This window comes from Cyprinodon variegatus, unplaced genomic scaffold, assembly GCF_000732505.1.
Source record: "Cyprinodon variegatus isolate N-32 unplaced genomic scaffold, C_variegatus-1.0 Scaffold9, whole genome shotgun sequence".
Classification (NCBI taxonomy): Eukaryota; Metazoa; Chordata; class Actinopteri; order Cyprinodontiformes; family Cyprinodontidae; genus Cyprinodon; species Cyprinodon variegatus.
The window spans coordinates 1,701,937-1,722,881 of record NW_015150462.1 but is presented as its reverse complement, the minus strand read 5'-3'; the positions used below and the strand labels follow the sequence as shown (position 1 = coordinate 1,722,881).

General features: G+C 38.4%; 1 protein-coding gene across 2 annotated transcripts in view; it reads right to left on the bottom strand.

Moving 5' to 3' along the window:
- LOC107086746 (multidrug resistance-associated protein 4-like) overlaps positions 1-20,945 on the bottom strand; it is a 69,580-nt gene that overhangs the window by 10,874 nt on the left and 37,761 nt on the right. For both annotated transcript variants that reach the window (XM_015377895.1, XM_015377886.1), the window contains 14 exons: positions 19,356-19,605; positions 13,544-13,651; positions 11,525-11,614; positions 11,031-11,222; positions 9,864-9,958; positions 7,127-7,213; positions 6,572-6,645; positions 6,505-6,527; positions 5,097-5,300; positions 3,289-3,426; positions 3,178-3,215; positions 2,996-3,102; positions 2,758-2,904; positions 2,594-2,673 (listed from right to left, as the gene is read on the bottom strand). In XM_015377895.1, coding sequence (XP_015233381.1) covers positions 2,594-2,673; positions 2,758-2,904; positions 2,996-3,102; positions 3,178-3,215; positions 3,289-3,426; positions 5,097-5,300; positions 6,505-6,527; positions 6,572-6,645; positions 7,127-7,213; positions 9,864-9,958; positions 11,031-11,222; positions 11,525-11,614; positions 13,544-13,651; positions 19,356-19,605 — 1,633 coding nt within the window. The remainder of the gene's footprint in view (positions 1-2,593; positions 2,674-2,757; positions 2,905-2,995; positions 3,103-3,177; positions 3,216-3,288; positions 3,427-5,096; positions 5,301-6,504; positions 6,528-6,571; positions 6,646-7,126; positions 7,214-9,863; positions 9,959-11,030; positions 11,223-11,524; positions 11,615-13,543; positions 13,652-19,355; positions 19,606-20,945) is intronic.

The window sequence follows — 20,945 nt, the reverse complement described above, 5'->3', positions numbered from 1 at the left end:
TTAGGGTCTGGACTTGGACTAGGACATTTTAACAGATGGCTATCTAATACAGCTGCTAATATAAGTTTTTCTAACATTTATTTCCTGCATTAAAACAACCGTATGGAATGAAAACCAAGCATCACCTGGTTTAACCAGGATAAAACATGTTTGACTGATTAAACTGGGTGATTTATTACAGCATAATTACCCATAATGCAACAGTATTCTTCTTTAACCATAATTGACAAGATTGTAGCTGGAGTGGAGCAATGTTTTCAATATGTCTTTCATTATTTTCCAAATAAGCTCGATATATCTTTAAAAATTTAACACCTGGCTGCTGTCAGAGCTTTTCTTTTTCAAAGAGACGTTTTTCCTTCACTGTTTTTAATCAGATTAGTTTCAAACCGTTTCCTCCCTGCCTATAAAATCAGGCTCTACCCGTTTCTTTCCAGAATGATACGCCATGTTTACACTGAAAATTAGTCTGGCTGGTCAGCCTAGTATAGCAAAGGGTTTCACTTTAATTAGGCTACGTTCACGCCGCAGCCTGAAGTGACCCAAATAAGATTTTTTTGACCCATATGCGACCTGGATCTGATCTTTTCATGGCTGTCTGAACAACACGGATCTGATTTTTTCCAATGCGACCCAGGCTGCTTGGCTGTGTGTCCTGAATCCGATACGAATCTGATCTTTTCAAATGTGACCTGTGTGGGAACGGCCAGGTCGCCCGACAAAGGTCACTATTGTGGGTCTTGCTATGAAGAAGCGGCAAGAAAAACAACAACCATGATGGATGATGATACGGAGAGCAGTATTTATGTTAAACCATCTTGAAAAGATTGTATTTTTATGGTTGGGAAAGATCGCTAGATGCACTCCGGCACTACCCTCCATGTTTACTTCCGTAAACACAGAGCACTATAGCCGGTGACGTCATTGCGTCCTCGACTGCGCATGCGGGACACTTGCGTTGTATGACTGCAGTTCACACAGGAGATCACATACAAGTCGCATATATTTGGAAATATGAACGGCAACGCAAAAGAATCAGATTTTACAAAGAAATCGGAATGCACTGTGAACGTCGCCCTAGTCATTTATTTTCATCCCTGAATGTGTGAAAAAATGTTTTAAAAGCTCGAAATTCTACTTTATTAATTAACCTATTTTGAGAGAAAAAAGGTAAAGAAATACTTTTTGATAAAAGCCTTTTTCCTTCCACTTCAGTTGTGCTCTACTTTTTTATTGGTCCATCGTATAAAATCATATTAAATATTAAAGAGGAATAGGTAAAGAAGTTTAACATCTTAATTTTTCAATTAATTAATACCTGTTTTGCAAACCCAAATGGGAAAAAAAATAAGGAATTTGAAATCTCATTTGAAATCTTACACCTAGTTTCTGAAAATATAAATGAGAATAGTGCGACTACCGTAGTTAGTTAACAATAATAAGCCTGATAACAGGCTTGTGTCGTTACATTTATTCTACATCATGTCGATCACAAGTGCAGGAAATGTCAGACCCCCGGGTAGAACAGTCGGAGTTAAGGGACGTTTAACTTCAGAGGTCAACAGCGTCTCCAACCCTCCAAATTGTGCCAAATGCTTTTACTCTACTATTAGACCTCTACAATCACACTGACGTATTTTGATGACCGCAAAATAAAATTTAAGCATATTTTTTCCATTTTTCTAACATTTTCATCCGGTTACTCATTTCAGCTGACAGTTTTGATTCATTGTCAGATTATACAGAATATGAGAAGTGAGCTCCAGTGCTTCTTTCATTGTGTTTTTTTTTTCTTTGCCTTAGGCACTTAATAAAAATAAGCAAAATCAGAAATATATAACAAAGTATGCGTTCTGCTCCTAAGGTTGCAAAATGCTCTCCTTTATTCAAATTAACCATGCCTTGTTAGAGAGGTAATTTCATTGGCTACATCTTCTTATCAAATACTTTATGAGGCTTCAAATGACGGGACTCTGTGCGTACTTGGCTTACAAACTGGAGTCAGATCCTAACAGAAATTGTTTTTTTTTGTAGGCAGGAAAGTCGAAACAAACCAAACAGAGGAAAAACGTTTGGGGATGAAGCCTTCTCACCAGGACATGTAGCTTTAGCTTTGATGAGCTAACTTTTCTGATAGCATTAAAACAGGCTTTAGGTGGCGATTTTCTCATCATGGAATATTTTTATGACAAATATGCTGGATTGCTTTTAATCTGTGGATCCTTACAGACAATTAGAATATAAACAGTGAAAGATTGGACTAATAATCTGGCTTCAATAGTCCTTCAAAGGTAGGGAGTCATATATGCTCTTCATATTTATGTTTTAGAATGCTGCTATATCTTTATTCATTGTGCTTTGAGGCTCGTTATGTCCATAAAAAAGAACTTGTTTAAATTGGGAATAATGTAAGCACATATGTCAATATTTGCAAGCATTTAACCATTGGTTTTTGCATGCATGTCGTTGACTTGGTTTTAAGGAGGTTGAGGGGTTCGAATAATTTAGCAAATCACCATACCGAACAGAAGCTAGAAATGTAACCAGAGCTGGTGATTTTCACTAGTTTATTCAACGTGCTATCGGTCCTCACCTGAATTAAGTCCGTAAATGTCCAAGGCAGCATGTTGTCCACCTGACCGATGTCCTTGGAAAACCTGTTCAACACTCTTCCTGAAGCGATAAAACATGAGAGCGTTTAGTCCAGAGCCGACGCTACATGAGGTCATCTTTGAATGCGAGGACAGAATCGCTCACCGATGGGGTTTATGTCAAAGAAGCGTACAGGAGCTCTGAGGATGGCGTTAAACATGCTGTTATGGAGGCTCTGAGCAGATTTCACCAGCACCGTAAACAAGATGATGTTTCTCATGAACCCAAACAGGATGGTGGATGCAGTTAAACCTGGAAAAAATAAATAAAAAAAAGGTTCCCCTGATCAGCAGAAGCAAGGACATCCTTTAACCGAGCATGCTGGGACGCGCAGTCAGATTACCTCCATAAACACCGAGGTAGAAATCTAAATCCAACTCAGTCACATTGGATCCGTTCACAGCCATGCTGCTGTTAACGCTGCTGGTTAGCTTGTCTTGCTGTCCCGCCCTGATCAGTCACAATAAGACGATGTCAGATAAAATGTAAGAGTAGCTGTTAATCTCTAGTCACAAACATCCTTACCAGTAGGCCAGCCACCAGTCATTCATGACATATGATACCTAAAAACAGAATACATTGATTATTTACAGGTTATATTGAGATAATTAAACAAGCAAAGTTTTCTTTATGTACCTGAGCCAGGAGGTTAAGCACAAAAACGAAGATTAGAACCAAAATGTTTGCTCCAGATTGCAGGTATTTCAGGTACAGTTTCAGTCCAATGGTTCCTTGAGCTCGAGTCTCCTCTGGTACCGTCTGCACCGCTTCTGCCTGCAAGGGAACATTACAATAAAAAAAATTAATTAAAATCAGTGTTCTGCAGCTAAACCATCTTCAACTTGTCAACTGCATAATATATGAAAACTCTAGTAGGGTTCCTGCTTTCATTGCAACCCCCACCCCCATACAGGAGTGCAGAACACCTCACCTATTCAGCCAGGCCAGCAATTCCCTCTAACGACCCCCCTTTCAGAGACATAGACAGGTATATATTGCAGGATAACAAAGGACGACCCATTCCTAAGGGGCGGACCCGTTTGTCCGGTTCAATTTGCACGTTTCAAAGCCAAAACAAGGCGTCGTTTCAAACGCTATTATTGACATTTTGAACTGAAAAATCTTCCTGGATGGGAAGCGAAACGTTTTCAATTTTTGAAACAAAGTGTAGTAGATTGTTTTTTAACTTTCTGGAGTTGCTCTTAACATGGCTGCACACCCGAAAACAGCACACCACTCTAAACAAATACAGCAATGTCCAAATCATCTGCTCATTTTCCACATTTCTCTCCTTTCCCATCACCACGATGTCTGAAACTTTCTTTAAGCTTTATTTTTAGCCGTCATTTTTAGCCCCAGTACCTGTTGAAAAACCCAGACCTGAATGAGAACAGGCAAAGTCCATGCAGAAAGACCCAAAGACAGGATCAGACTTTCGTTCTGTAAGAAGGCAGTGCTAATGACAGAACCACCGTCCACCTCTGTAGAAACGAGCAGAAAAGCTGGTTGGTGGTAAAAAGAAAAATGTGACCGGTGTGACGCAAAAAGAGTTATTCCCACGATTATTAAGAACACTATTAATCATTTTTATTTACTAATCATCAATCTATATTTAACAGAGTGGGAAAAAAAAAGTGAAATAACGATGTGTGCGGTTTGATTGGCCCTACATGAAAGAAAAATCATGCCTTGCAGCAACAACGTTCCAGGTTCTCTCAGCATGTAGTTTGCATGTTCTCTCTGTGCATGAATGGGTCCCCCCCCCGGTACTCTGGCTTCCTCCCACGGTTCAAAAACATGACTGTTAGGCTAAATAATTAGGTCAGAGCGTGTGCATGGTTGTATGTCTCCATGTTGCCTTGCAACAGACTAGCGACCTGTTCAACGTGCCTTACGTCCTTGTGCAGAATAGTTACTGAATGTTGTATCTTGATTAGTTTAATAAAATTGTGATGTTACTTGATCAATCTCGACTCTGTTTAAAGATACATTTTTTAATTTTAATTGTACCTTACTAGTAAAATAAAATTTAGATTACAAAAAAGGAAAAAAAAAAAGTTAAATAAGCAAGAGTTCAATGAGCAAATTTAGGGGAAGTCTCGCGGATAACATGAGACATGCAGAAATGACTCAAAGCATCTGACCAAACGAAAAGAGGATCTGAAATTAAAGATATATTTGAATTAGAGGCTGCCATGTTGAAAACAACGCCCTCCCAGATAATTAACATTTATCGCTCAACATTAGTTGAGGTCAAAGGATTAAATTCTCTATCCAATTTAAGCTTAAAGTCTGTTTTATGGTGAAACGAAACCAAAGTCATTAGAAGACTCTGTAACGAAACAATAGCTAATGAGGACAAGCTGCTCACAGCTCTCCCTCTTGTTCTGGACATTTATAACCACTAGAGGGCGCAAGAGACCAGTGTGTAGCCCTGTACAAACCGGTAAATGGTCTCCATCTTTGACCGAATGAACCGAGGAGGTATGGGAGAGAGTCGAGTTCTGGGACAGAGTTCTGATCCTAGCAGGAACATCTTGAGGTGGTATTTGCTGCTGATCTTCTTCCTCTTCCTTCTTCAGCAGAGAAGTGAAGTCCACCCCAGAGCGCTGCAGCTCGTTGTAGGGTCCTTTCGCCACCAAGTGACCCTGATAAACACAAACAGTGGAAACATCTCAGCATGTTAACCCTTTTCTTTAACCATCTAGGAGATGAGAAACAAAGCAGGTAGGAAAGTTGGTGCAAAAAAGCTTTAGATCCTTCAGGGTTTGTAATCTTTACCCATCCAGGGTCAGAAATGTTAGCTGATCTGCTTCTGTGAACAAATTTTTCCATATTTTGCAACAGATTCTAAGTAAACCTCGGTCTGGACTTTGATGGGGACTTTGGTTCTGGCTGTTATCCAGCTAGAAGGGGAACCTTGGTCCCGCTTAAATGCTCTTTTAGACAGACAGGGTTTCCTTTTATACCACAGCATGCTGCTGCCAACACTGTGTTTTACTGGCTGTGTTTTACTACACTAAAATCCACAACTTTAACCCTTATCTGTCTGCCATGTTCCTTGGTATGTAGTTTCTGTGGGTCACTATAGTTCAGCAGAGAGCCAAGGCCTCCAAAACCAGCTGAATTTATATGGAGCATAAACAACACCCACATGGACTCTATAAACTAACAGGCAGCTGCTGAAGGCAAATAGCTTTATTGCAACTGATTCATTTTAATGGAAATCTGAAAAAGCTACAAAGAGTAGGAAATATTATCCTGGCCCTGTAACTCCAACTGTAATCGATCCAGGCGCGTCTTTTCCAGACATCAGGCTAAGGATAAATCACCAAAGCTTCTCTATTTATTGGACGCCGTCCACCCACAGCTGGGTTTAAGAGGAAAGTGGAGGAATAAGCAACATTAACCAGCAGGCGGCCTTAATGAGGTAATGAGGCTGTGGGTTCAAAAGCTTTCAGTTTAAAACATGCAAACAAATCTGACCCACAGACGGGAGGAAAAGGTCAGGGGTCGGTTTGAGCTCAGATAAATCTACCAACCAGGTTAGATGTTTGTAAACATCTCAGCCGTCAATAAGGTTCACATTTAAAAGCTGCTTTGAAACTCTCAACAAAACATGTCAACCTTATTTTCCAAAACTGCTAAGCTTCCCTTCAAGCCCTGACCACCTCACAGATCTCAAGCCTTATTTTACAGATGCTTTTCTTTTTACATCACAGATCCAGGCTTTTAAATCTATTCCTCTGTCAATCCAGAGTCAAATAACTGGTGCAGATAAACAGGAGTCAAACAGGACAGGTTTCCTGCAGAGAGCAAATATGCAAAAAAAGAAACAAAATCCAAACACACCTCTTTGAGGACTAGAATCTCGTGGGTAACCAGGATACGAGGTTTGCCCTTCAGAGCCCCACAGATACNGCCGCCTTCAGGTACTGCAGCTGGTGGGTAACCAGGATACGAGGTTTGCCCTTCAGAGCCCCACAGATACACCTGATAGACACAAACAGGAAGCCATAATTAGACATGAAAAGGATTAAACCCTTAATGGGTTTATGGGTTACTAAGAACATATTTACCATTTAATTCAAGCACTAATCTAAAGCATAGGAAACGTATTTATTATTAACCTTCATCCTTGCCAGTCATCTTTTTTTCCACTCCTTTCAAAGGGGAAATTCTTTCGATTTTAGATTAAATAAGTATATTTTTACTCACTAACCAGAACAGGCTGCATTCAAGTATTGTTTTCTGGTCAGAGTTGCAACAAAAATAAAAAAGGCTTTTAGTACTTTAGCTAAACAATAGCCAAGACCTTCAAGAACCCAATAAAAGACAAACGCTACAGTTACATCATGTTCAGAGACTTCCTCTAGCTCTTTCCCGTCTGGGAAGTTCATTGTCCTGCGAATCCATCGTCCTGATTAGTGGAGGCTTAAAGGGAAAACAGCTGAACAGACTGGATAGGACTCACTGTTCAAAGAGGTGTCTGCCAACCTCGGCGTCCACAGCACTCAAAGGATCATCCAGGAGGTAAATGTCTGCATCCTGATATACAGCCCTGAAACAAAAACATAGTTTTAAAATGGAGAAACGTCACTCCTGCATAATTTCAGGATGAGTCTCAGTAATACAAGAATTATTTAAACAGTAAAATTATTTATATCACTCAGAAGCAGAAAAATTCACATTATTAACCTTTTTTGAAGCGGCACAAAGTAAGAAGAAGCCTACTAGGAAAATATGCTCAGAATAAGAGCAGATAATCTGTGAAGGCTTCATTGGAACACGAATGGACAAACAGTGACGAAGGCCGTGAAACGGAGCAAACCACTTAGGGAGAAAGACGCACACTTCAATAAAGGGTTCGTTTATAAAACAACACCCAGGAATTAACGTTAAGGATTTTTACCACTTGCCGAAAGGGCAAGTGACTTTCACATTTCATTTGCCCAGAAACAATTTTTACTTGCCCAGTATAATGTTTGATAAATATAGTTCCTAATATTCATTTTTGTATATATATATATATCAATGAAACATGTTTGTTTTTTTAATGTTTTTTTGTAATTCAGTAAGTTGACAGGTTCCTGGTGTGTATCTGCATGCGTCAGATAATGAACTCAAGCCTACATTACCGTGTTAACATGCTTTTCAAAAACCTTCCTGCACGTTCTTTTCAAACTAAACTTTGCTTTAAACTGTTGTGTGCTTGGAAAAATATTAATTGTAATGTTAAAAATCAAAAAAAAAAAAACTTACACTACTACTACTCACCAATTTAACATGTTTAGCTCTATAACATTTAAATGCACCACTCCAATGTCTAAGAGAAAACAATTTAATGAACATTTTTTAATGTATGACCACTGTAAAGAAGACTGCCATATGATGGAAATATTTACACTGTGCGCATATAATTATTATTATTATCTTCCTAATCCCTGACTGATCATTTTTAATCTAGCATGTATTATAGTATAGATTAAATTAATCATCCAGCTGCTGCTCTGCAGAATTCTCTCCCCAAGAGCTGAATCACGCCATCTAGCGGAAAATCACGGCGGCTTTTTCAAATCACGCGAGAATGTGAAAAAAAAACAAAGATGGCACCGGCAACGCTTGTGGGTCGTTTTCAGCGAATGTTGGTGATTTCAAAGTCATTTTGAGTGACAAATAATTTTTTTTTTTTGCGATCATTGCATTTGCCCGGCGGGCAAATGCAATGAGATTTTTACTCTCTCGACAATAAAAACTACTTGCCCCGGGCGATCGGGCGATGGTTAACATCGAGCCCTGAACACCCCAAACAGGACGGTGCAGTTTTATAAAATATGCACCAATACTGAAAATTTGTCTTGGATGGATAAATAATGTTAATATAAAAAAACTCAAGGTGGTGATCCTGGAACCTACAGGAGGATACATAAAACGTTTTATTTGCCTTACGTTAAGGTTGAGTCTGCTGGTTTGGCAAATAAATAACTTCATACTTTCTCAATGACTTCCTCATATCGTCTTAATTTTGTCGTAAACCTTTTATGGTGCTGTATTTTGCAGCTCTTATCCACAGCTTTTAACATCCCTCAGAGGATGACTCAATCTGTCATCTCAACAGTAATATTACAGTAAACCTGTCAAATGTGATCATTAAACTAAACTTGAGTGTAAAGATGGCCACAGCATCTCTGGAGGAACTGCAGGCATCTGAAGCTCAGTTGGATAAGTCTGAATGGACATTGGTCGTAGATTTTCGTTGAGTTTCCAGAAGAACGTCACAACCATGTCCGTCATGACATGCAAGACAAGTTTGTGAAAAGATAAAAAGAGACTACGTCGACCTGAACGCATCCTGATCCAGTGGAAAGCTGCGCCACAGACTCGCACCATTTAGCACAACTTTGACGTTTATCTGCCAAACTTGTGCAGATCTCTTACGAAAGTTCAACAACTCAACTGGATTTCTAAAAACCGTAGCTCTGGATTGTCTTCTTTAGAAAACACGGAGATGAACACAAAGCGTAAAAAACAATCCACTGGACTTTGTTTCCAAGTTTGAAGACATTTCGATTCCCATCCAAGAAGCTTCTTTAACTCAAAATTTCAGGAAAAGCGTTGAGTTTGAGGATTTATACAGTAGCCCATAAAAACCTTGTTTTTGTTTTGAAAACATGCAAATTGAAACGGACAAATGGGTCCACCCTTTTGGAATGGAGGTCGTTTGGCTTCTTTTGTTAGCCTGCAATGCCCAATTACTGCCTAAGTCTCTGAAAGGGGGGGGTTGTTAAGGGAATTGTTGGTCTGTCTGAACAGACAAGGTCTTCTGCTCTCCTGTACAGGGGTTGGGGTTGCAATGATAGCGGGAAGGGATCAACTCACTACTGTACAACTACTGTATAAAACCGCAAACTCAACGCTATTCCTGACATTTTTAATTGGAAAAATCTTCCTGGATGGGAAGTGAAACATCTTCAAACTTGAAACAAAGTCCAGCGGATTTTTATTTTTTTTTTACTCTATTTTTAATGGCTATGACCTGGATGACTAAGAATCTTCAACAGCATAACAAAGACATTTCAATTTTGAATACTATTCTTTTAACCTGTAATCATGCAAAACTTTGTGTTGATCAACCACATAAAATCACAAGAAAACATTAACGGTTATATATTGTGGTTGTAATGTTTTTTTTTCCATGGCTGCAGCCTGACCTGGCCAGGTTGACTCGGGCTTTTTGTCCCCCGCTGAGCGTGGCTCCTCTGTCCCCGATCACAGTCAGATCCCCGTCTGGGAGCAGCTCCAGGTCCTACACATAAACGCAGCTTATATTAAACCACTGAGGACTTCAATATCACTTGTTGTCAACATAGTCTGAAATTGTAAAGATGATGAGCGTAAACAGGTTAATCTGGCAGTTAGAAACGGATTACAACACAATGACTCAGCAGCTGAATAGCTGACCTTCATATGAAACACAGACAGGTTGATAAATAGCAAGTCAAAGGTTATACAATTCATTTAGGACCTTCATGGCCATCCATGCTAACTCATTAATCAGGATAGTAAACATTAACAACCCAACAGACTTCAGTGGACAGAGTCTGGGGCTAAATGTATCACTTTTAAAAGGTTAAAAAGAAATTAAGTTATTTTTACATATGAGCAGCTCTAGTTTCAAAATGCCTTTTTTTTTTTTTTTTTTTTTTTTTAAATAGAAAACTGAAGCCATTTAGGTTTTAAGCAATCGACTCAAAAAAAAACAGGAAACTAAAATATCTAGAATATAATTATCTTGAGCGAAATCAAAAAGACAACATGACACATCAAATAGCTACAGATGTATCATCCAGGGAAAGTTGGCAGCTTTCTAAAGAAACAATTAAAATGCTTTCACTTTATTATGCAAACATAAATTAAAATATTTTCCTTTTACTCCTCAATAAGTCATTTAAATAAAAAGTTTTAAGTATATTAAAAGTAGAAACAAAGCCTTTAATAATAATTTATATATAAAAAAGTGCATTTATTTGAAACAATGAGTCTCAGTTTTTGTATCTCTGCTTCTGTCTCCTTGAACCCCAGTCGGCCTCGGCAGATGGTCGCTCACTCTGAGCCTGGTTCTGCTGGAGGTTTCTTCCTGTTAAAAGGGAGTTTTTCCTCTCCACTGTCGCTACAAGCATGCTTAGTGTGAGGGATTGTATTTGAGTCAAAGAGCCGATGATATCAACTGGTTTTCCTTAGATAGAAAACTTTGAATCAATTTGACTGGATGATCAGGTGAACTGTAAAAGGCCTTGAGATGACATGTGGTGTGAATCGGCACTATATAAATAAACTGAATTGAATTGAATAAGTGTAATAGAAAAAATAAACCTCACCCTTTTCAGAGCACAAGCTTTGATGACTCTTTCATACTTCTGAGGTTCTAGATCTTTTCCGAACAAGATGTTGCTGCGAATGGTTCCAGGAAACACCCAGGGCTGCTGAGCTGCGTAGGTCAGCTGACCTCTGACTCTCAGGTCCCCTTTCTCTGAAGGGAGCTCACCCAGGATTGAGCTCAACAGCGATGACTGAGAGAAAATGCGAACGCAAGCATGTCAGGAGACAGTATTTGCCCACCAACAGACTTCTTTCTTTTTTAAGGAACTGAAACATTCAATATTAAACAAAAAGAACCTGAGATCATCTCAACACTTTCATTTAGGGTGAAGCTTTTCAAACCTGTTCCAACAGGAGAATCTAATTGCTTAATTCATTAATTAATTGTGTTTCAATAGTCTGACCCAGGCCTATTTACAGCCACATCAGGACAAATAAGCAGGAAGCCAGTACTTCTTTACAGCACTGAAAATCGAAGGAAAAAAACCCTCACCTTTCCAGCTCCAACTGGTCCAATAACAGCCAACAACCGATTAGAGTCCAGGGAGAGGGAGATGTTCTGCAAAGTCGGAGCATCTAAATTCTGGAGGAAAAACAACTTTGTTATATTGGCTAACTTCATCACAGTCCATCTTAAACAGCACAGTCTACTTATGTGACTTAATTTTTTTTACAAATACGCCCAGTAGCTCGCTCTGGTTGCATACAAAGTTTTTTTCTGAAAGATAACGTCCTGCTGGTGTATTTCTTCTTATTTTTGTGCCTTCGTTTTGCTCAGTTTGTTACTAAATGAAGGTGTGGAATCAAAGTGCGCATGTTCACAGGGGGGTGAACAATGAAGCAGCTTAGTAAAGCTAGCCAGTTAGCAACTCTAAGCTAGGACCAAGATTCAGTGGGGAAAATGCTAAATAATATTGATTCCAAGAGGGATAAGACTGGAATACAGAGTGAATGTTTTAACATCCACCTCATTTTGGGTAATTCTCGCCTACTTTTCATACCCAAATGGAAAAGCAAATACCTTAGGAACTGTAAGCCAAAATTACATGCGCAATACATTATTTGAAAGCCAACACCCTCTAGTTTAAAATTGGGTGAGTAGAACACAGACCAAGCTGCATCGGTTCAAACATGACTCAAAGTTGTTGTTGTTTTATTCTCTGCAATGATAAGTCTTTTTTGAACAGCAGTAATAAAGACATTCTTGAGCTGTGGGGTTTTGAACGTTTGGTGTCAGCTTGGAGCGGCGCGCAATGGCTCCAACTGCTGGTGTCTGTTTTTCTCTTTAACACAAGCCTATAATGCAGTACCCCTTTAAATAAACTACACACTTTCGTTCGAAAGCTTATTTTTTGGCTACAAAGCCCAACACCCCACGTGGTTTTAACCAATAATAGAGAATAATAACGTGTCATATCGCGCATCACTGGCTGAGATTTCGGGGACTTATATCTCGCTCAAATCGCGTCATAAAAATATGCAGACACTTGTGTGTTGTACATAAGAAGACGATGTAAAGAACCATACCAAATATCGCGGGCTAACAACCAAGGAAATAAGTATTAAAAGTAAATATTTGCAAGATGCTGAGAACAAGCTATGACCAGCTAACTTCTCTGATGTCAACAACCAGACGTTAGGGACAATTTTCTCATCATGGAATATTTTTATTACTATAATGCTGGATTACTTTTAATCTGTGGACTGTTATGGATGAATGGAGTATAAACAATTGAAGACTGGATTTATAAAACGGTTTATGGATGCCTTCAAAGGTATGTAGCTGTGGCTGCTTTGTTTGTTTACATTTTGGCATGCTACTATATCTGTTTTATCTGTGCGTTCGTGGTTATATTGTGGAGAATCTAAGCTTTCCAATGATGTCCAAGATGTCTATATTGGTAAAATTTTACCGGTGGAATTTTTTGCATTCTGAGTTATTACCACACTTAACATCCACTGAGTCGCCGGTTGTCTTAAAGAGGTTAAAGAAGTGAAAGTTTCAGAGGTGTTGAGTGGAGTTGATGGATGTGAATAACTCCTTCCTTACAGACACTGAAGCGATAGCAATGTTATAACAAATAGATAAATTAGATTAGGTTTGATGGATGAAGTTTCTTTCCACTTGATGTTAAATGAGGCTTTGGGAAGGATTCACTAAACCTTACAGCTGCAGTAAATCGGCTTATTTCATTCCTATCTGTTGGTCTTTTACTGCAGCAAGCTGTTTTTTTTACAGTGAGGCATTGCAGGACGGTCCAGTTCTATTTAATAGTGGCCACCTGGCTCTTTAATAGTTCTTCAGTACTGCAGGTAGATGGAGCAGTGATTGTTTGTCACCCACTGCTTCATTAAAAAGGACTAAACACTATAAGGACCAAGCCTTAGTGTATATAACTTTACTTTTTCATGATAAAATGGTATTTAGTTTTTCCTATATAGGCACATTACCTGACTATGGTGCTTTAAGCTATACTGAGAGCAGATAAAGGAAGAGTTTTAGGAATCTAACCTTGTCCCAGTAGCAGGTAAGATCATTAATCTCCACACCAGTATCCTTCTTCTCGTCCTTTGACAGAATGGAGCTGTTTTTTTTTATCTCATCCAGCAGCAAGAACTCCTATAAACAGGAAAAAAAGAAGAATTATAGATAAAATTCACCCAAATAAACAAAGAGAAAATACTTTAAACATTTACATTGCATACAGGAAGTTAATAACCAGGATTGAACAGAAATATATGTCCATGAATTCTTATCTGAAGGATAAGACTGAGTACATTTTATCCAGTTTCTACATAAAACCTTTAAACATTAAAAATCAATGTCAAATGTTTCGGTCCCCAGTTCGCTTAGCTTACTGCTGTGGTTGAATTTTCCCAGCACTGATAAAGGTTAAACACCGATCTATTTTTAGAGCAGTGCATTATTGATGCAAGCTGAGAACCGATGAAACATAATAGCTCTTAAGATTCGCCTGAAAAACCTTTAAAAATAAAACCAACAACAGATGGTTTAAAGGTCGTTCTCCAATATGTAGCATCTTGTGTTTGACTCCTAAGCTCGACATTACTCAGCACATTTATGCAGCCTGCTTCAATTTAGCAGAAGCCTTTAGATTTTCTTCTACAGCCTCAAACTTAAATTTGAGAAATATAAAGCAGAACAAAAATCATAAATTGCTTTAAAACAGAACAAAATTTAACATTTATACTGTTTATATAAGGTAACTAATGATTTTGCATGCAGGTTAGGGAGAGGAATAAACAGAGGGGAGCCTGAGAGGAACCTAGGAGAAGCTGCAGAGATCTACAGTTCGAGCGAGATGATCTATAAAGGGAAAACAGACCTGGAAGAAAACCTGTTTGAGGCGGCAAAAGAGTTTAAGCTGGGGTCGATTTGCATTTCTTAAGCATATAAAGTGTGTTTATTAACCCTCTCCAGGCAGATGTTGCATATTTGCAACAGCTAAATGCCATTTAGCTAATTACTTCACATCCATATTTTAAGAGCTTTTGTTACTCAGAGGTACAACAGAAGGACTTAGTTGTGCATTTGCAACAAACAGTTTCTCTCCAGCTCACCACATGACACCGCTTTTCTATGCACCAATTTCGTGCAAGTATCACTGCCAATTTCCATTATTTTGAAATCAATACTACATAAGATGAATCATGAATGTGTATACAGGGGTTGACGTTAAGGATTTTTACCATTTGCCCGACTTCCACATTTCATTTGCCCAGAAACAATTTTTACTTGCCCAGTATAATGTTTGATAAATATACCGTAAATTCTCTAATATAGGCCCGGGCCTTTATTTCACTCAAGTGCATCGCGGTCCAGGCCTTTATTGGATAGAGGCCAGTATTAGAGACAGGCCTCTATTGCTATTTGAGCAAAACAGACTACCAGTGGAATGAATAAAAATGAGATTTTGTGTCTATTTGAACCTATAAAACACTAGGTTCATTTATTGAAAAAGTACAGTTACCATGTCTCGCTTGGTTTGAAGTAAAAAAAAAATATAAAAATCCTCCAATTCTGTTTAATTCTCCTCCTCAGTTTCCTCCTCCTCTTCATCTCTCCCTTTATTCTCCTCATCACTCGCGCTGCTCCTCCTGTTCTGCTGCGTGTCTGTTCTCTTCCTCGCGCAGACGGGCAGCAGCAGGGCTTGTCGTTCAGCTGCGCAGGGCTGTGGTACTTGTATGTTACTTACTACCACAAGTATAATGTTGAGGTTTGCCCAGAAAAAACGTTTATAGCCCCGGCCTGTATTAGAGACCGGCCATTATTTACCTCCTCTGACAGCGAGACCGGCCATTATTAGAGACCCGGCCGCTATTGGAATACAGGCCAATATTAGAGAATTTACGGTAGTTCCTAATATTCATTTTTGTATATATATCAATGAAACATGTTTGTTTTTTAAATGTTTTTTGTAATTCAGTAAGTTTACAGGTTCCTGGTGTGTATATGCATGCGTCAGATAATGAACTCAAACCTACATTACTGTGTTTACATGCTTTTCAATCCTTCCTGCACATTCTTTCCAAACTAAACTTTGGTTTAAACTGTTGTGTGCTTTGAAAAATATAAATTGTAATGTTAAAAATCTAAAAAAAAAAACTTGACAGGTTAAAAACTTAAGATAAATCACAAGATAGAAGTCAATGTCACAAAGGAATAAGTTATTTTAGAGTCACAGTATGTTTATACAAGATAATACTATTAATATAATGTGACTTTTCTAGAGAATCATTATACATAGTTATTTTATACAGGGTTTCCACAGTCTTACATAATTTCAGAATTGCCTGACTTTTAACTGACTCAGGATTAGTTTTCCCTGACAAAATAAATGCAGCAACAAGACAATAATAATAACATAACAGGTCACCAATTTAACATGTTTAGCTCTATAACATTGTCTAAGAGAAAAAAATTAAATGAAAATTTTTAAATGTATGACCTGCATCACTGTACAGAAGACTGCCATATGATAGCGCTTTTAGCTTGTTTGTTGTTTTGGTAACTACATCAAAATTACCGCTAGGCGCCGACTGGGTCGTTTTCAGCGAATGTCTGTGATTTTAAAGTAATTTTGAGTGATAAATATTTTTTTTTGCGATCATTGCCCTTGCCCGGCGGGCAAATGCAATGAAATTTGTACTCTCCCGACAATAAAAAGTACTTGCCCCGGGCGATCGGGCAATGGTTAACATCAAGCCCTGGTATAGATATGACACATAGATTTTATCTACTCTGGGTTTTTCACCAGAGGCACCTCAATTTCAATGTTGTGGATTTGCAACGTGTGCCCTAACAGGTACCAATGGATGCTACATGCTTTCTCTACTAGTTTGCCTATATTTAGAGCAACAGTTTAACAGAAACAGCCTTAAAGAGGTTTTCAGATTTTGGTGGAGAAAAGGTTTGAGAAAAAGTTGTCTCTAATTTTGTGAGAGAATTTATTTTTTTCGAATTTTGTTCTGTTAATTTTTTGTTTGCGACATTCTAATAAAGTTAACGTTCATATCAGACTCAGTCTTCAGTGTTAATTTACCACTCCTGGCCACTGTTGCAAATCTGCAACATCCCAGAATCCATTGCATGTGAAGGTCTCTCTCAAAAAAAAAAGTCTGAATTGTATATTACTAGCCCATATGATCATTTTCTCCAAATATCTCATTTTTCCTGCAACTACAAATTAATTTGAGCCTGAGAGGGTTAAGAGGCGAGGGACAGGCCAAATGATTGCCACACTTCAGCATTATTTATTTTTAAATTTCCTTATGTGCTGCACTGTTTTTCCATCAAATAAACACTGAAGTCTGTAGGGATATTGTTACAAAAAGTAAAGCAATAGGTTTAAAAATTATCCTGAAAAACTGGTCTGATAAGGTTTAATGAATTCATTGCTACAACCACAAAGTTTGCAAGTAAACAAGGTTGAACCTTAGAAGACGTTCAATCAAGGTTCCAAGTTAAAAGCTCAACTCTGTAATAACTTTAGACATTTAACAGTAAAGCAACCTCTTGTCTCCAACTGAGGTGTTTTTATGGATGTTTTACTGCAGCAGTCAGGAGGCCACATGAGTTTATCGGGTATAAAAACTACAATGAAATCTGGACTGGAAGATAAGACATTTAAAGAGCAGAACATCAGACCTGAAACGGTGACTAAGCAGCGATTACATCAGAACTGTAGCAGAACAGCAAAGTCAGCCATTCTTGTTTTTGTTTTATATAAAACCCTAAATAATCCAGCTACATGAGACCTCAGAGATCTGATCTTTTTCCTTATGTCCTAAACAGAGCACTCTGCTTGCGATCTGCTGGTTTCTAGAAATTCTAAAAGCAGAATGTGAAGCAGATCTTTATCAGGCTCCTCTCCTGTGGAACTAACTTCTGCTTTTAGTCCATGAAGCAGACACTCTTTCCACTTTTAAGACTAGGCTTTATATTTTTCATACAGCGTAACACATCTGTGCATCTCTAACTATATTATTATTCATTTAAATTAATATATTTTCTTCAGTAGAAGGAAATTCTAGATCTGTATTAGTGAAATGGGCCCAATTCACAGGGGCATATCTGTACCATTCTACTTCTACAATAAGTTTAAGTTAGATTAAAAATCTCTTGGGTAGAAGGAAAGTTTAGTCCTTTATGAGCATCTGTTTTTTAATATTAAATGAAGTAAATTTTAATCCCTAGAGTTGGAAACACAATTTTCTGATTTTAATTACTGCCTATTCTGACCGTATATTAATCTCAAGTTGCCTTTTAGGATGTACATGTGCATATTCATACATATACTTACCACTAAAAATCACAGCAGAGCTCTGCTATCGGAAAAGTATTGGGATCTGCAGATATCCGAATTCATTATCTCTATAGTTATGCTCCTATAGGCCTGCCACACATGACTAAGATGTGACTTCCTGCTGATGTTTTCTTTAAGGGATCCCATCTCATCCTTTGATGGTGGAGATCATCTAAACAATATCTCCATTTTTAATTACCGTTTAACAAAAGACTTTCAGGGCTTGTGCTCTCTTAGCAGTTTCAAACCTTAACCTGAGAACTGAATACTAAAGAGTTTAGTTCTCTTTATTATTTATGCTATTTTTTCCCCCTTTCCTCATCTTTCTTTCCTCTGGATTAACCTTGAATGAGTAGAGCGCCTGAGTAAACGAACTCCACATCTGTTCGTCACCTAAACATCTCCATCTCTCCGTTTTGACCTCTTTAAATTATATTTGACATGACCACACCTAAACTCCCCAAACTCTGCTTTTTGTCTCTCCATAGTAGTAACATCTGGCTATTCTCGAGGGGTGAATCTGTGTGGCTGCTATGGTAGAGATCTGATGCTATATAGAAGATCCATTTGTTAGTGAAACTGTCCCTTTCAGGCATATTTTGGCTCAGCTTTTACTGCGATTAACTGTATGTACTTCCTTTCACCTTCTAACTTTAATTCTCGCTCAGAACCGTGTTTCTCTTCCATATGAAGACACCAACAGAGCAACTAGCTTTTAGCTTTTCTCTCAGGTGAAAAGTACTTCTGGGTTCACTTAAGTGCGTGGCAAAAAGGACAGAGCAGAATGGCTGAAAAATGTATCACGATACCCTTTCATATCAGTCATAAATACTGATTTAGGAGTTCTAGATATATCGTATTGACAGACGAAAACAATGTTTTTATTTTTATCTTAAATGCTAAATAATATATATATTTTTTTACAATTTTTATATAATTACTGCTCTAAGCGGGTTGCTCTGACAGCTAAAGGCATCTTTTATTGTCTCTATATTCCATTTAACAATTAATAGATTACTAAATTAGTTGATGACCATTTCAATAATCGATTAATCCTAATTGATCCTTTCCTCTGCCTACATCAACCAGAATACCATGTGGTTCTGGATCAGAGTTCCATAGAATTACTGAACATTTTATCAGATTTTTTTTATATTAGGAGTGATCAGGTTATCAGATTTATATTCCAGCCCTAGTGGCAGATGGCTGTTCACACAAACTGTTGCTATATCATTCTTAAAATGAAGGATTGATCCAATGTAATCACTGTACTACTGCTGCTATGTGCTCACCCAGGGTGACGCATTGGATGACGTGTCTTGTGAACAATATGAATTTTAATTTGATTTGGCCAAAGATAAGTGTTTTGCACCAAACTCTGCATTTAAGCTAAAAAGAGCAAAACGATCTTGATCCATGAGGAAATCTATGCAGCAGACAATGTCGCCTCATCATCATCTGATACATTTTTGAATGCTATATACTTTAGCACTATACCTGAATCCTCCGGATGCTGACGCGGCTCTCGAACAGCTTTTCGATGGCACTGGGGAAGAAGAGCGTGACGGTGAGCCGCACCGCTGAGTACAGCGACACGGTCACAAACACGCGGCTGGCAGAGATGGTGTTGCCCAGCAGCACGTAGAGGGTGAATGTGACGAAAACGATGATCTTGCTAGCACAGAAAAAAGAGGCCATGTTGAGACCTCGCAGGTAGGAGCTCTTCATGATCTTGGAGATCTCCTTCCTGGAACAACAAAGTTCAAATAATCAACAGCGGTCAGAAGTGACAGAAAGATCATAGAGCAATGCCGTGGATTATAAACTAAACAAATGTGCTTGTAGAAAATAGAATAATAAATAAAAAATATATACACTGAGTACTGGGTATTCAGAGTCGGGTATACCTGCAGGGGTTGACGTTACCACTTCGGGCAAGTGCCTTTCACATTTCATTTGCCCAGAAACAATTTTTACTTTGCTTTAAACTGTTGTGTGCTTGGAAAAATATAAATTGTAATGTTAAAAATCTAAAAAAAAACTTGACAGGTTAAAAACTTACACTACTACTACTAACTAATTTAACATGTTTAGCTCTATAACATTTAAATGCACCACTTCAATGTCTAAGAGAAACAAATTTTATGAAAATTTTTTAATGTATGACCACTATACAGAAGACTGCCATATGATGGAAATATTTACACTGTGCGCATACAATTATTATTATTATCTTCCTAATCCCTGACTGATCATTTTTAATCTAGCGTGTATTATAGTATAGATTAAATTAATCATCCAGCTGCTGCTCTGCAGAATTCTCTCCCCAAAAGCTGAATCACGCCATCTAGCGGAAAATCACACAGCTTTTTCAAATTACGCAAGAATGTGTACAAAACAACAAAGATGGTGCTGGCAACGCTTAATTTGCAAGAACAAGTTGTCGTCCAATGCATATTAGCATTGCTTCAAGCAGCAGAGGCAGCCACTTTACATGCAAAGTCAATGGTTGACGCCCATCAAGGAGGATCAATAGGTCCTTCAGCCTTCTTGACCCATCTGAGCACCTGATGCAGCGCCTCATGAGATTCTGAGCATCTGATGCTCTTCAGAAACAACAGATGCTAGAGTTGGAAAAATTAAAATTTTGCACCTCAATGCGCAACATCAACCAATCAGAGAAGCTGATCTGGGAGCCGGACACAGCACTGCTGATGCAGATCACTATGATCCCTCCTCTAATACAATTTATTAACGCCTAAATGAACATAAAATAACGAAACCTGTCAGCAAAATGTTTGCATTTATTATTCTGGTGCCTGCAGTTTCTACCACGTACATGAAAAACGCTAGCCTCGTGAGACCATCCTGATATCGCAAGCTTTCAAGGTTTCGCTTGCAAATAAGTCTGGGGACTCTCCGTTAAAGAAAAATTGGAGCCGTTCACCAAACGAACGTCCAATCAGCGTTGGCTTTGAGGCGGGTTGAGGTGTGATGCAACGAGAAGCGCGACAGTTCAGTCTAAAGAACATGGCGGCTTCAGCCGATGAAACTAGCGTTAGCGTGGCTATAGGGCAAGTTTTATCG